Source organism: Capricornis sumatraensis, chromosome 3 (genome assembly GCF_032405125.1).
Source record: "Capricornis sumatraensis isolate serow.1 chromosome 3, serow.2, whole genome shotgun sequence".
Lineage (NCBI taxonomy): Eukaryota > Metazoa > Chordata > Mammalia > Artiodactyla > Bovidae > Capricornis > Capricornis sumatraensis.
The window spans coordinates 155,249,076-155,269,949 of NC_091071.1; the positions used below are offsets into that span (position 1 = coordinate 155,249,076).

Sequence of the window (20,874 nt, forward strand, 5' to 3'; positions counted from 1 at the left end):
AATATTACAAAAAATGCCACTGGTCCTAACGACTTAGGAGCTCCACCCAACATCACTTCTTTAAGTCTTTGCTCATGCTATTCTTGCAACCTGGATTCTTCTCTGTTCATCCCTCACCTTAGTTAAACAGTCTTCCTTTTAACATTCAGCCCCAGGACTCCCGGTTCCCCCATGTTGCACCAAAGTCTATCTCTACGTATATATATACCCATAGAATTCTGTGGATGATTTTTTTTTTTCAAAGCATGCTTGCATTATGGTGAGATCCTCTGTGTGGTGGTTTCCCTGCTCAAGGATGGGGCCCCAATACAGGCCTGGGCACCTTGTTGATTTGCTGTAATGAATGCAATGGCAGAGACAGGATTGGTCATCCTGAGAGTGGTGCTCTTTTCCTACAACTTGAAAAACATCGCCTCACTTGCTCTTATTCAAAGAGCGCTGCCATTATAGTAATTGCTATTTGTAATTTATTGATCAGACACAATTGTGTTGCTATGAGAATACTTTTAAATAAAACCAACAATTGCCTGCATTCTTAAAAACAACCTTCAGACAGAGAAGGCAAAAGATAAATGAAATCAAAGAAGCTCATGAACTTCAAGGAAATTAAATTTTGTCTGAATGAGGGTCATCTAGTCTGTCTTCACTCTTAGAATTTTAATGTTTCCTCTCTGAGGATTCTAAGTATTTTTGAGTGAACTAGAGTTAGTAATTATGCCTGTAATATTTTATTGATATTGATAAGCGACGAAGAGACAGGATTGAGAAATATATTCAAGCATCTTTGGAGAAATTCTTAGTAGTCAATAGCATCTGCAAGTTTTTCAGCTCCCCCAGAAAATAGTCTAATGCGGGTGTCATGGGCTCACAGGAGGAAGGCAGAAACATAGAAGTGTAAGCTGGTTTCAAGACAGTAGTTTCTGGTAAGAAGGGAATGGTAAAGGGGTTAAGTTTCAAAGTCTGATTAGAAATCACAGCTACAGAATTTGGAGTGATTGTCACTGAGGCTTTAAAGCCTCTGGATTTGACCTGCTGTGCTCAGGCAGTGGTTCTTGATTTTTAACTCAGAGCAAAGTGCCAGCCAAGCAAAAAAAAAACATATGCAGCGCCTTCTGGAGGATATTGAGTGCACTGGGGCAATGCTCAGAATTCGACAGCAAGATGAATTAAAAGAAAGCACCAGAATATGGGAAACTCTAAATCAATCTGGCTGACTAACCCAAAGTATTTTGAAATACTCTTCCATGGGTTTTGTTCCAAAGCAAAGTAACTCCAGTCATCATGAGCTAAATAAAGCTTTTCAATTCAGTTCAGTTTAGTTGCTCAGTCATTCGAACACTTTGTGACCCCATGAACTGCAGCACGCCAGGCCTCCCTGTCCATCACCAACTCCCAGAGTTCACTCAGACTCACGTCCATGGAGTCAAGGATGCCATCCAGCCATCTCATCCTCTGTCGTCCCATTTTCCCTGACCCGAATCCCTCCTAGCATCAGAGTCTTTCCCAATGAGTCAACTCTTTGCATGAGGTGGCCAAAGTACTGGAGTTTCAGCTTTAGCATCATTCCCTTCAAAGAACACCCAGGGCTGATCTCCTTCAGGATGGACTGGTTGGATCTCCTTGCAGTCCAAGGGACTCTCAAGAGTCTTCTCCAACACCACAGTTCAAAAGCATCAATTCTTTGGCACTCAGATTTCTCCATAGTCCAACTCTCACATCCATACATGACCACTGGAAAAACCATAGCCTTGACTAGACGGACCTTTGTTTGCAAAGTAATGTCTCTGCTTTTCAGTATGCTGTCTACTAAGATCAATACAGTCATGGTAAGATGAGGAGGTTTATAATTAAAGCCTATGACAAAGTGCAAGACTATAGTGAAAAGCCGTGCTCAAATTCTCATGTGCACAGCAACCACCTAGGAGCCTTGGAAAATGAGGGTTCTACTCCCGCAGGTACAAGCAAGAGCCTATACAACAGCCCTCAGGGGGTGTGGATGCTGACAGTCCTCAGGCCACACTTGGAGTTGCATATGCAGAGACTTAACTAAGCAGGTTGCTCTTCCCTCTTTTGTAAGAAATCTTGAAACTTGTGATGTGAAGCTCTCTGGCATAGTAACAGTCTTTTCTTAACAGACCTATGTGTCTTGGGAGGGTCAGTTCAGTTCACTTCAGTCACTCAGTCGTGTCCAACTCTTTGCAACCCCATGAATCGCAGCACGCCAGGCCTCCCTGTCCATCACCATCTCCCGGAGTTCACTCAGACTCACGTCCATAGAGTCAGTGATGCCATCCAGCCATCTCATCCTCTGTCGTCCCCTTCTCCTCCTGCACCCAATCCCTCCCAGCATCAGAATCTTTTCCAATGAGTCAACTCTTCGCATGAGGTGGCCAAAGTACCAGAGTTTCAGCTTTAGCATCATTCCTTCCAAAGAAATCCCAGGGCTGATCTCCTTCAGGATGGACTGGTTGGATCTCCTTGCAGTCCAAGGGACTCTCAAGAGTCTTCTCCAACACGGCAGTTCAAAAGCATCAATTCTTCGGTGCTCAGCCTTCTTCACAGTCCAAATCAGACATCCACACATGACCACTGGAAAAACCATAGCCTTGACTAGACGGACCTTAGTCAGCAAAGTAATGTCTCTGCTTTTGAATATGCTATCTAGGTTGGTCATAACTTTTATTCCAAGGAGTAAGCGTCTTTTAATTTCATGGCTGCAATCACCATCTGCAGTGATTTTGGAGCCCCCAAAAATAAAGTCTGACACTGTTTCCACTGTTTCCCATGAAGTGATGGGACTGGATGCCATGATCTTCATTTTCTGAACGTTGAGCTTTAAGCCAACGTTTTCACTCTCCTCTTTCACTTTCATCAAGAGGCTTTTTAGTTCCTCTTCACTTTCTGCCACAAGGGTTGTGTCATCTGCATATCTGAGGTGATTAATATTTTTCTCGGCAATCTTGATTCCAGATTGTGCTTCTCCCAGTCCAGCGTTTCTCATGATGTACTCTGCATGGAAGTTAAATAAGCAGGGTGACAATATACAGCCCTTACGTACTCCTTTTCCTATTTGGAACCAGTCTGTTGTTCCATGTCCAGTTCTAACTATTGCTTCCTGAACTGCATACAGATTTCTCAAGAGGCAGGTCAGGTGGTCTGGTATTCCCATCTCTTTCAGAATTTTCCACAGTTTATTGTGATCCACACAGTCAAAGGCTTTGGCATAGTCAATAAAGCAGAAATAGATGTTTTTCTGGAACTCTCTTGCTTTGTCCATGATCCAGCAGATGTTGGCAATTTGATCTCTGATTCCTCTACCTTTTCTAAAACCAGCTTGAACATCAGGAAGTTCATGGTTCACATATTGCTGAAGTCTGGCTTGGAGAATTTTGAGCATTACTTTACTAGCGTGTGAGATGAGTGCAATTGTGCGGTAGTTTGAGCATTCTTTGGCATTGCCTTTCTTTGCAACTGGAATGAAAACTGACCTTTTCCAGTCCTGTGGCCACTGCTGAGTTTTCCAAATTTGCTGGCATATTGAGTGCAGCACTTTCACAGCATCATCTTTCAGGATTTGAAACAGCTCAACTAGAATTCCATCACCTCCACTAGGCTTTGTTCACAGTGATGCTTTCTAAGGCCCACTTGACTTCACATTCCAAGATGTCTGGCTCTAGATGAGTGATCACACCATCACGATTATCTGGGTCACGAAGATCTTTTTTGTACAGTTCTTCTGTGTATTCTTGCCACCTCTTCTTAATATCTTCTGCTTCTGTTAGGTCCAGACCATTTCTGTCCTTTATTGAGCCCATCTTTGCATGAAATGTTCCCTTGGTATCTCTAATTTTCTTGAAGAGATCTCTAGTCTTTCCCATTCTGTTGTTTTCCTCTATTTCTTTGCATTGATCGCTGAAGAAGGCTTTCTTATCTCTTCTTGCTATTCTTTGGAACTCTGCATTCAGATGCTTATATCTTTCCTTTTCTCCTTTGCTTTTCACCTCTCCTTTTCACAGCTGTTTGTAAGGCCTCCCCAGCGAGCCATTTTGCTTTTTTGCATTTCTTTTCCATGGGGATGGTCTTGATCCCTGTCTCCTGTACAATGTCACGAACCTCATTCCATAGTTCATCAGGCACTCTGTCTATCAGATCTAGGCCCTTGAATCTATTTCTCACTTCCACTGTATAATCATAAGGGATTTGATCTAGGTCATACCTGAATGGTCTAGCGGTTTCCCCTACTTTCTTCAATTTGAGTCTGAATATGGCAATAAGGAGTTGATGATCTGAGCCACATTCAGCTCCCGTTCTTGTTTTTGTTGACTGTATAGAGCTTCTTACTTGGGTTTCTCTTACCTTGAGCGTGGGATATCTCTTCACGGCTGCTCCAGCAAAGCACAGCCGCTGGTCCTTACTTTGGACACGGGGTATCTCCTTATCGCCACCGTTCCTGACCTTCAACGTGGGACAGCTCCTCTAGGCCCTCCTGTGCCTAAACAGCCACCGCTCCTAGGGTTGCTCCTCCCAGCTGACGGCCCTGGCCTCGGCTCGGGGTGGCTCCTCAAGGTCACCGCCCCTGCCCTCTGGCGCGAGGTGGCTTCTCCTGGCCGCCCCTGATCTTGGAGGCGAGATGTCTCCTCCTGGCCGCCACTGACCTCGGATGCGGGGTAGCTCCTCTCAGCTGCAGTCCCTGACCTCGGACGCAGGGTAGCTCCTCTCTGCAGTGCTTAGTGAGCCACGTCACAGCCACCTGCGCTTAGTGAGCCACGTTGCAGCCGCCTGCGCTTAGTGAGCAAGATGGTAAGTGTTGCAAGAGGGCATCAGAGGGCAGACACACTGAAACCATACTCACAGAAAACTAGTCAATCTAATCACACCGGGACCACAGCCTTGTCTAACTCAATGAAACCAAGCCATGCCTGCGGGGCAACCCAAGATGGGCGGGTCATGGTGGAGAGGCCTGACAGAATGTGGTCCACTGGCAAAGGGAATGGCAAACCACTTCAGTATTCTTGCCTTGAGAACCCCATGAACAGTATGAAAAGGCAAAATAGTAGGATACTGAAAGAGGAACTCCCCAGGTCATTAGGTGCCCAATATGCTACTGGAGATCAGTGGAGAAATAACTCCAGAAAGAACGAAGGGATGGAGCCAAAGCAAAAACAATACCCAGTTGTGGATGTGACTGGTGATAGAAGCAAGATCTGATGCTGTAAAGAGCAATATTCCATAGGAACCTGGAATGTCAGGTCCATGAATCAAGGCAAATTGGAAGTGGTCAGACAAGAGATGGCAAGGGTGAACGTTGACATTCTAGGAATCAGTGAACTAAAATGGACTTGAATGGGTGAATTTAACTCAGATGACCATTACATCTACTACTGCGGGCAGGAATCTCTCAGAAGAAATGGAGTAGCCATCATGGTCAACAAAAGAGTCCAAAATGCAGTACTTGGATGCAATCTCAAAAACGACAGAATGATCTCTGTTCGTCTCCAAGGCAAACCATTCAATATCACAGTTATCCAAGTCTATGCCCCAACCAGTAACGCTGAAGAAACTGAAGTTGAACGGTTTTATGAAGACCTACAAGATCTTTTAGAACTAACACCCAAAAAAGATGTCCTTTTCATTATAGGGGACTGGAATGCAAAAGTAGGAAGTCCAGAAACACCTGGAGTAACAGGCAAATTTGGCCTTGGAATGTGGAATGAAGCAGGGCAAAGACTAATAAGAGTTTTGCCAAGAAAATGCACTGGTCATAGCAAACACCCTCTTCCAACAACACAAGAGAAGACTCTACATATGGACATCACTAGATGGTCAACACTGAAATCAGATTGATTATATTCTTTGCAGCCAAAGATGACGAAGCTCTATACAGTCAACAGAAACAAGACCAGGAGCTGACTGTGGCTCAGATCATCAACTCCTTATTGCCAAATTCAGACTCAAATTGAAGAAAGTAGGGAAAACCGCTAGACCATTCAGGTATGACCTAAATCAAATCCCTTATGATTATACAGTGGAAGTGAGAAATAGATTTAAGGGTCTAGATCTGATAGACAGAGTGCCTGATGAACTATGGAATGAGGTTCGTGACATTGTACAGGAGACAGGGATCAAGACCATCCCCATGGAAAAGAAATGCAAAAAAGCAAAATGGCTCTCTGGGGAGGCCTTACAAACAGCTGTGAAAAGAAGAGAGGCGAAAAGCAAAGGAGAAAAGGAAAGATATAAGCATCTGAATGCAGAGTTCCAAAGAATAGCAAGAAGAGATAAGAAAGCCTTCTTCAGCGATCAATGCAAAGAAATAGAGGAAAACAACAGAATGGGAAAGACTAGAGATCTCTTCAAGAAAATTAGAGATACCAAGGGAACATTTCATGCAAAGATGGGCTCAATAAAGGACAGAAATGGTCTGGACCTAACAGAAGCAGAAGATATTAAGAAGAGGTGGCAAGAATACACAGAAGAACTGTACAAAAAAGATCTTCGTGACCCAGATAATCGTGATGGTGTGATCACTCATCTAGAGCCAGACATCTTGGAATGTGAAGTCAAGTGGGCCTTAGAAAGCATCACTGTGAACAAAGCCTAGTGGAGGTGATGGAATTCTAGTTGAGCTGTTTCAAATCCTGAAAGATGATGCTGTGAAAGTGCTGCACTCAATATGCCAGCAAATTTGGAAAACTCAGCAGTGGCCACAGGACTGGAAAAGGTCAGTTTTCATTCCAGTTGCAAAGAAAGGCAATGCCAAAGAATGCTCAAACTACCGCACAATTGCACTCATCTCACACGCTAGTAAAGTAATGCTCAAAATTCTCCAAGCCAGACTTCAGCAATATGTGAACCATGAACTTCCTGATGTTCAAGCTGGTTTTAGAAAAGGTAGAGGAATCAGAGATCAAATTGCCAACATCTGCTGGATCACCGAAAAAGCAAGAGAATTCCAGAAAAACATCTATTTCTGCTTTATTGACTATGCCAAAGCCTTTGACTGTGTGGATCACAATAAACTGTGGAAAATTCTGAAAGAGATGGGAATACCAGACCACCTAACCTGCCTCTTGAGGAATCTGTATGCAGGTCAGGAAGCAATAGTTAGGACTGGACATGGAACAACAGGCTGGTTCCAAATAGGAAAAGGAATACGTAAGGGCTGTATATTGTCACCCTGCTTATTTAACTTATATGCAGAGTACATCATGAGACATGCTGGACTGGAAGAAACACAAGCTGGAATCAAGATTGCTGGGAGAAATATCAATCACCTCAGATATGCAGATGACACAACCCTTGTGGCAGAAAGTGAAGAGGAGGTAAAAAGCCTCTTGATGAAAGTGAAAGAGGAGAGCGACAAAGTTGGCTTAAAGCTCAACAGTCAGAAAACGAAGATCATGGCATCCGGTCCCATCACTTCATGGGAAATAGATGGCGTAACAGTAGAAACAGTGTCAGACTTTATCTTTTTAGGCTCCAAAATCACTGCGGATGGTAACTGCAGCCATGAAATTAAAAGGCGCTTACTCCTTGGAAGAAAAGTTATGACCAACCTGGATAGTATATTCAAAAGCAGAGACATTACTTTGCTGACTAAGGTCCGTCTAGTCAATGCTATGGTTTTTCCTTTGGTCATATATGGATGTGAGAGATGGACTGTGAAGAAGGCTGAGCACTGAAGAATGGATGCTTTTGAACTGCGGTGTTGGAGAAGACTCTTGAGAGTCCCTTGGACTGCAAGGAGATCCAATCAGTCCATCCTGAAGGAGATCAGTCCTGGGTGTTCTTTGGAAGGAATGATGCTAAAGCTGAAGCTCCAGTACTTTGGCCACCTCATGTGAAGAGTTGACTCATTGGAAAAGACTCTGATGCTGGGAGGGACTGGGGGCAGGAGGAGAAGGGGATGACCCAGGATGAGATGGCTGGATGGCATCATGGACTCGATGGACGTGAGTCTGAGTGAACTCCGGGAGATGGTGATGGACAGGGAGGCCTGGCGTGCTGCGATTCATGGGGTCGCAAAGAGTTGGACACGACTGAGCAACTGAACTGACTGTATAGAGCTTCTCCATCTTTGGCTGCAATGAATATAATCAATCTGATTTCGATGTTGACCATCTGGTGATGTCCATGTGTAGAGTCTTCTCTTGTGTTGTTGGAAGAGGGTGTTTGCTATGACCAGTGCATTTTCTTGGCAAAACTCTTATTAGTCTTTGCCCTGCTTCATTCCGCATTCCAAGGCCAAATTTGCCTGTTACTCCAGGTGTTTCTGGACTTCATACTTTTGCATTCCAGTCTCCTATAATGAAAAGAAAATTTTTTTTGAATGTTTGTTCTTAGAGGTCTTGTAGGTCTTCATAGAATCGTTCAACTTCAGTTTCTTCAGCTGGTTGGGGCATAGACTTGGATTACGGTGATATTGAAAGGTTTTCTTTGGAAATGAAGAGAGATCATTCTGTCGTTTTTGAGATTGCATCCAGGTACTGCATTTCGGACTCTTTTGTTGACCATGATGGCTACTCCATTTCTTCTGAGGGATTCCTGCCCGCAGTAGTAGATGTAATGGTCATCTGAGTTAAATTCACCCATTCCAGTCCATTTTAGTTCACTGATTCCTAGAATGTCGACATTCACTCTTGCCATCTCTTGCCTGACCACTTCTAATTTGCTTGATTCATGGACCTGACATTCCAGGTTCCTATGGAATATTGCTCTTTACAGCATCAGATCTTGCTTCTATCACTAGTCACATCCACAGCTAAGTATTGTTTTTGCTTTGGCTCCATCCCTTCATTCTTTCTGGAGTTATTTCTTCACTGATCTCCAGCAGCATAGTGGGCACCTACTGACCTGGGGAGTTCCTCGTTCAGTATCCTATTATTTTGCCTTTTTATACTGTTCATGGGGTTCTCAAGGCAAGAATAATGAAGTGATTTGCCATTCTTTTCTCCAGTGGACCACATTCTGTCAGGCCTCTCCACCATGACCCGCTCGTCTTGGGTTGCCCCGCAGGCATGGCTTGGTTTCATTGAGTTAGACAAGGCTGTGGTCCTAGTGTGATTAGATTGACTACCTTTCTGTGAGTATGGTTTCAGTGTGTCTGCCCTCTGATACCCTCTTGTAACACCTACCATCTTACTTGGGTTTCTCTTACCTTGGGTGTGGGGTATCTCTTCATGGCTGCTCCAGCAAAGCACAGCTGCTGCTCCTTACCTTGGACTAAGGGTATCTCTTCACCACCGCCCTTCCTGACCTTCAATGTGGGATAGCTCCTCTAGGCCCTCCTGCGCCAGCAGAGCCACCACTTCTTGGATGTGGGTTGCTCTTCCCGGCCGCCACCCCTGGCCTCGGGTATGGGATGAAGGTATGGAAATCAATTCTGATTTCTACGTTGTGCTTTATGGGAGAAAGAGAAATGGACTTTTTACATTAAGGGCATTGTGGGGAAAAAAAAATCAGTTGAAAAAAATTCCAGACTGAATTGTGTTTTACGGTTGAAAATCGTCCCACCATTTATTGTATGATGCTGTCCATTACTGGATAACATTAAATTATATCCGTATCTTGCCTACATATATCAGGAATAAAAGTGGCACTCAAAAAATTTTAAGCCAGAAGTTCCATAAGAACAGTCACTTTTCTGGTTAAAACTTGAAAATAAAGACTGTCTGCTTTGAATGTTAGGTTATCTTAGTCCAGGACCATCCCTGAAGTATTACTGTGGTAGTTTAAGGCACATAGTTTGAGGCCAAACTCCCTGGATTTCAATCCAAAAAGTCTTTACCATTTACTAGCTATATGCGATGATTTGTACCTTACCCTGTGTAAAATGGGTCTGCATTCTACAGTTGTTTTTGGATTGAGTTAATATTTGTAAGGCTCTTAGGCCAGTGCTTGGCTGTCTAAATGTTTGTTAACTATATGACCAAAGTAAGATGTTTAAGTGTCACGTCTTGGTTGCCCAGTGACCCTCTGGAATCCATAAGGCCTGTTTCTGTTTTCAAACAATGAATACATCATCCTACAAGACTTCCCCAATGAGCAACTGGGTCAGAGAGAAAGGTGATATCAGCCAAACAACAGGAAACCTCAAAATAAATTCACAGAATCCAGGAGTTTATTATTTTGCTTGTTTGATTAGCCTTACTTCTATCCTTTGGTTTTGCAGCTGGTGATGTATATTGGCCAGGTAACCAAAGAGATCTTGAAGTGGCCCCGCCCCTTCTCCCCTCCTGTGGTGAAACTCGAGAAGAGAGTGATCGCTGAATATGGGATGCCGTCTACCCACGCCATGGCAGCCACGGCCATCTCCTTCACCCTCCTTATCTCTACCATGGACAGGTACCAGGTGAGACAGTGATTCTTCTTCTTCACCGTTTATCACCAGTGAGGGAACAAGGAAGGGTTTTGCTTCAGGACTTCAGGGCAAAGAGGGGATTTTCTTCAGGGGTTTTGCTTTTTTTTTTTTTTGAAGGACAATGAAACTTATGAAGTAAAGATGGGGGAACACTTATTGAACAGTGATGGTTTCTTTATCAATGAACTGACCATATGATTTAGTGTCCAAAGCAGGTTATGCCCAAGAGTGAAAGCGGACACCATTGATAATAAGAGTAAAACAAGCATCACTGGGCTGTGTGGTCTCCACCTTCTGAAAGCATTTTCACCCTGAGCTGTTTGACCAGATGGCTCTTAAGTCACTGCCTGCATCCTCTGTTTGCAAGAGATGTGAGGGGCTGGTGATCCTGGTAAACGCCTCTCCAGGGTGGAGATGATTTCACCAAATCCTCGAGCTTGATATCCCAGGGCCCAGGGTGAAGTAGAATCTGGGCTCAAATTAGCTCCCAAAGATGCATCTGCCCTTTCTCGGGGCTCAGCCATTAGAAATAATCAGTCCACATTTTCTAGAAAGCTTGTCTAAATGACAGGAGATTAATAAGTGTTGAAAATAGAATTTCATTTATTATCTACTTAAATGCCAATTGTAGCAAGACCTTTTCAAAGTTATATACTATTGGGAATTTCATGGTGGTCCAGTGGTTAAGACCTTGGTGCCTGCGTGCAATCCCTGAGAGGGGAACTAAGATCCCAGAAGCCACGCAGCATGGCTGAAAATAAATAAAAGTTATATTATTACTTTAATGAAGATGTATTTTTCCTATCTGAGAACTTCTGCTCCATTTTGGTGCTTAATTTCAGAAATTATATCTTTTACCTGTTGAAAACTTTGGATTTTGCTAACACTAGCAGTCTCATGTGTAAATGGCAGCATTGCTTCTCCTGCCCTCTTTACACCAAAAACCCAGAGGCATTCCATGTTTCAGGTTGTAGATAAAACGGAAGGCTTATTTTGGGTTTGGGAGAGAATAAGATTAGTGTCAGGTCCTGACTCCATCTGCTTTTCTATTTGGTCACCTGGGATTTGACCTCAGTCTCCTAAATGGGAAAGGGACAAGTGTAGGATTATATCTGACTGTGTGCTCAGTCATGTCTGACTCTTATGACCCCATAGACTGTAGCCCACCAGGTTTCTCTGTCCATGGGATTCTGTAGGCAAGAATACTGGAGTGGGTTGCCAGTTCCTACTTCAGGGGATCTTCCTGACCCAGGGATTGAAGCTGCATCTCTTGCGTCTCTTACATTGGCAGACGAATTCTTTATCACTGTTCCACCTGGGAAGCCCCCATACCACTCTTGATCTTAACCAACTTAAATGTCATGCCAGGATTCAAAAAAAAAAAAAAATGTCTTAGCTCCCCAATAGTGTTGGAGTTTATTGGATGCAGACTTCTGATCTATGTTGTACTGCCCCCATGCCATCTGTCCCAGAAGGACATAGTGCTCCCATCAGTGGCCCCATCACTGGAAGCTGTCAGCATCCAGAGAAGCCTGTGAACTTGCTTCTCTTAGGGAAAAAGCAACAAGTGGGGCTGACTGCAGGAAAGCAACAACAGTCATTTATATGCTTATTTTAAGGCCACCTGGATCTTGTTAAAAACTTCTTTACAGCTCATATGATGAAACAGTTTTCTTAAGGCCTGAGTTGTTCTTTTTCTATTTGATTTTTAATGATAAATATATTTAGCTAGTTAGGTTGTTTACTCGTGAACAGCCCTAAAAATGGGTTTATTTATTTAAATATGTGTTTAGGCTAATACCCAGCCTCTAAATTGTGACTGCATTAGCTCATTCCTTTTTTAACACTTTTTCAATTAAAATCAGAGACCCAGTTAATGATAAATCTTCAGAAAAGAGGTACAACCCTATATCATTGTACTCAGATGTTACATTGGAAAGCACATGTTGGCTTGGACTCAGAAGATGTGGCTTCTCGTTCAGACTGTGTCACTGCTGACTGTGTTACCGAGGTCAAGTCACTGCACCTCTCTGAGCCCTGGCTTCTGTTGGGAGGATCAAATGGGATGATCGATGGGCAACCATCTTTGTGCAAAAGTTCAGGACTAATGCAACTTATTATCAAGGTGAAGGGTTTCCTCATTTGTAGACTGGGGCTAACAATAGACTGTACTTCATAGGATTATGTGAAGAGTGACTGTAAAGAACTTCACATAGTATAGACAGTTCTGTGTCATCTTTATTCTTAGCACCATGGAAGACCACAGACATTAGTACTTGAAGCAACTGAATTATATCTCTATATCTAGTTCATAAGCATATCTGTGTATTCCTTATATGACTTATCATTAGCCAGATTCCTGCAACTGTTTTCATTAATTCATCTGCAAATGTGAAGATATCCCAGTCTTAGCTTGGCATTGTTGTTTCCAGACTTCCCTATGAAGCCAGTTGTTGCCAAGCTTTATCTTCACAGCACATCTTGGGAAGGTACCTGGTTGGACTTTGTAAAATTATAGCACCATCCATATACCTTGTCTCTTGGAAATACTGTATATTTCACAAGTTTTAAGTATAGGTAGAAATAAAAAATCATTTACTCCACTAAAACTTTGAGCACAATAAGTATGGTCAAGTTCCAGTGTGTCTTATTTGCAGGTCAGTATGTTGTGAAACTTCCTTCCAGAATTACATTCCTAGGCATTTTCTCCTTCTCTTTCCTTAGTTTTCCCATTTTTTGGAATGATTTTATATCATCAAACTGCTGGCCTAAGGAATATGAGATTGAGACTAGGAGTTAATGGATCAGAAACCCCTTCCCTTCTACAACATCAAACTGTGTGTGTCTGAGCCTGAACTAATGCCCTGTTTTCTCTTCTTTCCCTGCAGTATCCCTTTGTTTTGGGACTGATGATGGCTGTGGTGTTTTCCACGTTGGTGGGTCTCAGCCGACTTTACACTGGGATGCATACGGTCCTGGTAAGGCTTTGTGGGCGAGTCTTGGGGTGATATCTGAATAGGAGTGTAGCCAGTGTGTTCTTCACACTATATGTTTATAAAGCTATTTGCATTTCATAAGAAGGCCAGTGAAGGTTATAATTTTATTTCCCATCAGGCCAATGAATTAGGAAATGATTATCTTAAGGCACATGTATAATGATAGTAATGAATCATTAAGATACTATCAAGTAGGCTGGTCTGGGCTAGACTGGCTAGAACAACAATGAAAATTCAGGTAATTTGTTTACATGCTGGTTTACTGATGATGAAGCAGGCAGTGCAGAAACACACAAAGGATCAGGGATGTTGAGTGATGGATGAAGTTCTTCACTTAGGTCCTCACAGAAATGGTTCTGAAATTCAGGAGTCTTAGCTGCCCTTGCAGGGTAGGAGTCCCAGCAGGTCAAAAGAGCCTATCATCATGGGCCTGCTTCCTTCCATAATGGATTTGCATTGAAAGAGCTGTCTACATTTTTTTTTTTTTAACCATATTAGGAATTTTTTTGAGCTGCCACAGTTAGCACAGTTGAAATGACTCAATTCTATTTCCTAGTGTGCCAGCCATCTGCCTAGGAGTTCCAGAGCAAAACGCTGGCCATGGCTTACCATGGGCACTATTTATCATGGTAATTGGTGATAGATTTCTTTAAAAAGGACTAGGCCCTTGCTAATTGTGTTACTCTCCACATGAAGCTCAACAATTGGATTAGCATAGGCCTCAGAGGGAAAGGCCAGCCTTCACTGGCCTTCTTATTTCTCCTCTTTTGCCTGACCTTGGTCATCCAGGGGTGGAGGGTGGAAGGACAGAAGCCACAGAGGGGAACAGATTTAGGGAGAGGGTTTGTCAAAATAGGCAGAAGCAGAGAATGGGAAGGAAAATAAATCCAGAGTCCAAGAGTTTATGGCTGCATGGGATTCAGAGGGCGGTACCATCATGCTTTCTTCTTTAAAAAAAAAAAATTTGATTAATTTTTGACTGTGCTCGGTCTTTGTTGCCGCACATGGGATTTCTCTAGTGGCAATGAGCAGGCAGGGGGCTACTCTCTTGTTGCAGAGCACAGGCTCTAGGGCACGTGGGCCCAATAGTTGTGGCACACAGGCTTAGCTGCTCCACAGCAGGTGGGATCTTCCTGGACCAGGGATCGAACCCATGTCTCCTGCATTAGCAGGTGGATTCACAACCACTGGACCACCAGGGAAACCCCATGCTTTCCTCCCAAAACAAAACAAATTCTAACTCCAAGGAAAGTAGGGACCTGAGTGGAACCGGGGCCGAACCCAGGGTGAGGCCAGCAAGGCAGGAAATTGAAGAGGTGCCAAACAACTCTGGAATCAAGAGAAATGATTTTCAGGCAATACATTAAAAAAAAAAATCAAAATCAGTGCTGAAATTTTCCATGATGAACTAAACATCCCAGTTTGAGATAAACTCCTGCCTGTGTGTGACCTTGCTGACTTTGCACCATGCTGGTCCTGGAGTGCAGCCTAGGATGCAAGGAGTGTGAAAATATGACACAACAGTTAGGGGTCAGGCTTATTATCTACCCACCAAGACAGGTCCCTGCTGTTCCCGTCCCTCCGCACAGTGTGTCGCGTGGCTTCTAAGACTTTAGGGGAAAAGGGGAGGAGTGCATTCTCAATTTGCTACACCACTGCACCTCATCATAAAGGGGTTCTCTCCAAATGCATCCACAGGCTTGAATATGGAACAAAGCAGAACTCTCTTGGGTGTTTGAGTATTTCTTTTATCTGGGGCAACTTTTTAATTTCCATAGGGTTTATTAAAAAGCGATCTTAGGAACTCAGGTTAAAATTAAAACCAAAGTAAACATGAGAGTGTGGGGCTGCAGACATGAATAGAGGGTGCAGAAAACCCTGGATTCAATAAGAATCCAGCTCTGTGTCTATCTTTAGGTCTGAAAGTAGGTTAGGGGATGGAGAAGCACAAATCTGTGGGGAAGATCATTAAGGCCTCTCTTTGAGATGTGAGGAATGAGTCCCCCCACCCATTCCAGAAAATCTGTCCCAGGAGAAACTAGAACAAGGGGTATGTGTGTGTGTGTGTGTGCCCAGTCGTCCAGTCATGTCTAGCACTTCGCGTAGTCACAGCTATTCCTCCCTCCCCATCCTGCACCACCACTGGCATCCAGGGACATCCTTTACTTACATAGTTTTGTCTCCTAAGGTTGAGACCCTGGGCTTCTCTGGCAGTTCAGTGGTTAAGACTCCATGCTGCCAGTGCAGGGGACGTGGGATCCATCTCTGTCTGGAAAACTAAGACCCCATGTGCTACACAGTGGGCCAAAAAATAAGAGTATTTGAGACCCTGACTCAGGCCCAGATCCAAGTCAGGCTCCACGGCTAGAGACGTGATCCAAGGTGGTGGTGCTGGTTTAGTCACTCAGTTGTGTCCAGCTCTTTTGCCATTGCATAGACTTTAGCCCACCAGGCTCCTCTGTCCATGAGATTCTCCAGGCAAGAATACTAGATTGGGTTGCCATTCCCTTCTCCAGGGGATCTTCCCGACCCAGGTATGGAACCCAAGTCTACTGCCTTGCACATGGATTCTTTACCACTGAGCCACCTGGGAAGCCCATGGCCCAGGGTAGGATGATATATAATTTCTCGAAGCAAAAGCACATGTTTTCAATAGAAAGATGAAGTTGAATTATGGATTTGCTCTCTTCTCTATTTAGCAGCAACTTAGTAAGCTTCTTGGCTCTGATGGTAAAGGGTCTGCCTGCAATGCGGGAGACCCGGGTTCAATCTCTGGATTGAGAAGATCCCCTGGAGAAGGAAATGGCAACCCACTCTAGTATTCTTGCCTGGAAAATCCCATGGACAGGGGAACCTGGCAGACGATAGTCCACAGGGTTGCAAAGAGTCCGACATGACTTAGAGACTAACACTAGTAAGCTTCTGCAGGCTACAGGCTTGGAGCTCGATCTGGAAAATAGTGGGGTAAATAAAACCTACACCACCCTCTGGGTGTCCAAGTCTGTTGATGGAGTCAGACATGTTTATTTCTGATTACTGGCTCTAATGAGTATTATAATTAGCTTGGAACAGCTAAATCAGGCCAGGCCAACTAGGTGGCATGCCTCCCCCCTGGACCCCTAACATTCTCCAGGAATAGCCACAAACTAGTGCTTCTCAACCTTGGCTACACATTCAAATCCCATGGAAAACTTTTCAAAAATATTTGGACACCCAGATTTACAGCAGCAGCATTATTTACAATACCCAAAAGGTAAAAGCCACCCACGTGTCCACTGATGGATGAATGAATAAATAATCTGTGGTTCATGTGTACAATGGAATATTATTCAGCCTTGAAAAGGAAGGAAATTCCGACACATGCTACAGCATGGAAGAAACTTGAAGACATCATGCTAAGTGAAACAAACCCATCACTGAAGAGAAATACAATATGATTGTGCATATATGATGTCCTTAGAGTGTCGAGTTCACAAAGTCAGAAAGTAAAGTCATGTCCAACTCTTTGCGAACCCATGGACTATAGCCTGCCAGGCTCCTCTGTCCATGGTACTTTCCAGGCAAGAATACTGAAGTGGGTTGCCATGCCTCCTGCATGGGATCTTCCTGACCCAGGGATCGAACCTGGCTATCTTATGTCTCCTGCATTGGCAGGCAGGTTCTTGATCACTAGTGCCACCTGGGATTCCCTCAGAACATAAAAGTAGAAGGTGGTCGCCAGAGCATGAGGGATGAGAGGAAGAACAGGAAGTTATTGTTAATGGGGTACAGAGTTTTAGTTTAGGGTGACGAAAAAGTTCTGCAGGTGCATAACAGTGATGGTTGGGCAACAGTGTAAACGTTCTTAATACCATTGAACTATACGCTTTGAAATAGTTAAGATGACAAATTTTATGTTGTGTGTGTGTGTTTAACCACAGTAAAAGATTCAGTCCTATGCATTGGTGTTTTTCCAAAGCTCTTTGGTTGATCTTAACGTGCAGCCAGGGTTGAGAGCCATTGACTAGACTGTCTAGAACTGGGCACGGGCACAAGCCTGAACAAAAGAGGAGGGTGGGGACAGTGCTGCGTAGGCACCGACTGTGTCCACCGCCTGAATGGCTCTAATCACACCCAGCTCGGACGTTCACAGCACATAGGTCATCCAGGAGGCTGCCAGCCTCCTATAAATGGCTCTCCTCTGTGTTCTGTAGCGACCTAAGTGGGCAGGAAGTCCAAAAACAAGGTGATATATGTATTCATACAGCTGAATCACTTTGCTGTAGAGCAAAAACTAACACAGCATTGTAAAGCAACTCTACTCCAATAAAAACTAATTTCAGAAAATTTGATGACATTACATGGGAAACTTTCTGTCCTTCCCCTTGTAATAGTGTTTTATAGATAGCAGCTTCTGAGTAGACTGGGAACAGTGTATTTTGAGCGATGGTAAGGAATCCATAAAACTACTTTTTGGTGACCAAAGACTGATTTTTTCCTACTAAAACTACTATTTAAGCTTTGTTTCTTGATGCTTTGTCAAATGTCTATATGTCCTCTTTTGGTGTCATATCTTTTTGCCTTTTCATACTGTTCATGGGGTTCTCAAGGTAAGACTACTGAAGTTGTTTGCCGTTCCCTTTTCCAGTAGACCACATTTCGTCAGAATCCTCCACCGTGACCCATCCGTCTTGGGTGGCCCTACATGGCATGGCTCATAGTTTCATTGAGTTAGACTCATTGGAAAAGACCCTGATGCTGGGAAAGATTGAAGGCAGGAAGAGAAGGGGATGACAGGATGAGATGGTTGGATGGCATCACTGACTCGAACATGAGTTTGAGCAAGCTCCGGGAGTTGGTGATGGACAGGGAAGCCTGGCGTGCTGCAGTCCATGGGATCATAAAGAGTCGGACATGACTGAGCAACTGAACTGAACTACATGTCAAGTGCAATAATTGAAACTGTTGATGATAAAAATAATTTAATATACCTACAAAAAAAAAAGGTTCTCCATGCATCAAGAGGAGGAATAGTTCATGGAACGCAGTCATTTATTTGCTTCTCTTGCCCATTAAGACATCCTTCCCGTCAGAGATGAGTGGTCTGCTGTTACGTCAAGGCTTCTGGACGGGCTCAGCTGACTCCTGGGCAAGCCCAAGTGAAACGTGGGGAGGCACTGAACCCACACATGTTGCCATCTGGCCAGACCAGCCGTGGCATCGCTTCCTTCTGCCAGGACGCCTGAGTAAGAAACTAGAACACCACCCTCGCACCTCACACTCATCAGTCAGGTAGTCAGCAAGTCAAATTAGTTGTGACTCTTAAAGATGTCATAGAGCTGTCTTTACACCACTGCCTGGCTACTATTTCCAAATCTGATGATGTCCTTCCATGCACGGAGACATTTCTAAAGCTCCTACTGAATGTGAAGAATGACACCGGTAGTCCCCACAGGGGACTCTGGGCAACTGACACTTTGAGAGAAGTCAGCACTATCTGTGGGCTTCCCTCATGGCTCAGATGGTAGAGAATCCCTCTGCAATGCAGGAGACCCAGATTCAATCCTTGGGTTGGAAAGGTCCCCAGAGAAGGGAATGGCAACCCACTCCAGCATTCTTGCCTGGAGAATCCCCTAAACAGAGAATATATACAAAGAGTTGGACACAACTAAGCAACTAACACTTACTTACTTACTAGAATTATTTATGGCAAAACATGGAAATAAAACACAGGGACCCTGGTGACATTCTTGTTCCACACCTGGGGACCTCTAAGCTGGCTGTTCTTTTTTGCCCAAGCTGATTTTTATTAAAATCCTACACTTCCCATAGTAAGAAGCATCCTCAGCAATGGTTTACAGAAATAATTTTTTCGTGTATAATTTCATGTTCTGTTGGTTTAGAAAGTAAATCAGTTACAGCCAGATGAAGGGGCAGGGGAGAGGGTAGAATATTTTGGAAAGATGGGGTAGCCCATGGAATCCAACACAGATGGGACTGAACAACCAAGCCTCACATGTGTCTTCCTCTCCCTGTAGAGTGCCTCTCTGCACAGAACCCAGCTCCCAACAGTTTCTCTCTCAGATACAGGCCTTCATTTGAAGAGATAAAGCTGATTGAACTGGGCATTACCCTGGGACATGGGAACCTGGCCAGGGGGACAGGGTCACAGAGCAGAAAGAGGGCCCCAAAAGCCACCCCTGTGGGCTTCAAAGGCAGTGCCCAAAGAGCAAGAACTGGAAAAACAACCAGTACGTTGACCATAATTGAGAATGCCCTAACTCAAGTGTTCACCATGTGCATGAGGCAGGATGCCTTGAATACAAATAGAAACCAACTCAAACTTTTATAAGCTTCAAAGGAAATGGTTTTTATAACCACAGCATATAACATAGGAAGGGCAGAGGTGCAGGTGGCCACTAGGAGAGCAGCGCCCAGGGTCTAGGTCTTTACTGGATCTTTCCTTTACCTCTTTTCCCCAAAGTCATCTCTGCATCTTTCCACATGGTAGATCCATCCTTTTGGGTTGCCTTCCCTCTAAGTCTAGACTCAGGGCTTAAACTCTTTCTGTTTTACTCCTGAAAGGATTGCAGTGGGAAGACTTTAAGAAAAAGTGTCTAATTGGCCTAGCCTGGGTTATTAGCCTTTTGCTGCACCAAACACTGTCCAAGCGGATCCAAGGGGGTGTGATTGGACGAGTGGGTCAGGAGTCAGCCTGTGTGAGCAAGGACTGTGACTGGTAGGGATGGGTAGAGTTAGCATGTCCGAGGAAACTTTCTCTAGAGTCTGTTGCCAGAAGATGAAAACAGGCAAAGCACCAGTGGTGTTCTTTGTACATTGACATCATTGCATTTTCCTATTGTTTCAAAAACTGGGATGTTGTATTTGTGGGGAAAGGATGAGAGAAATTCAGGAAGGCTGATTGTACTGTTTGTAATGCCTGAAATTAATCAACTTACACAGAATGGATTTTAGGTCTTTTAACTGATAACACAATCACCCCCCAATACATTAACAGTGAAATTAGAGTTTTGTTGTTAGGTTAGTGAATAATTGTTCCATTATTTTGGACTTGGATTAGCTGAAAGTCTGCTCTATTTTTTTGTCTCTAAACTGCTTGATCTGTGAATAATTATATAGATATTAGGTTTTGTTTGCTTACTCATTTATTTTTCCCCTAAATATTGCTTTAGTTTTGGTTGGAGTTGGAGGATGTTGAAACAGTTTCTCAAATATTAAATTATCTGCAGACCATACAAAACTATGTTCTGGCTTTGGACTAGAGCATTTTGGGTGTGTTTTTTTCAAGGTCTTTGAAATTCAAAAAAAAAGAGAGAGACTTCAAACTGCCTTACTTAATATAGACAAAAAAGCTAATTGTAGTATAAATTATACCCTATGAAGCTCTATTTTGTTGGATGAGTTAGTTACTGAAATAAAAAGGGAGTTTGGTTACATTTCTATGCATCAGTTCCTGCGTTATTATGTGCATGGTTTTCTCTTTACCTTGGAAAGAAATATTTGTATGCTTTCATTAAA

At 43.6% G+C, this 20,874-nt stretch overlaps 1 protein-coding gene across 1 annotated transcript in view; it reads left to right on the forward strand.

Annotated features, from left to right (window-relative positions):
• SGPP2 (sphingosine-1-phosphate phosphatase 2) overlaps positions 1 to 20,874 on the forward strand; it is a 155,819-nt gene that overhangs the window by 101,126 nt on the left and 33,819 nt on the right. The window contains exons 3-4 of the mRNA XM_068968483.1: positions 10,172 to 10,351; positions 13,249 to 13,338. Coding sequence (XP_068824584.1) covers positions 10,172 to 10,351; positions 13,249 to 13,338 — 270 coding nt within the window. The remainder of the gene's footprint in view (positions 1 to 10,171; positions 10,352 to 13,248; positions 13,339 to 20,874) is intronic.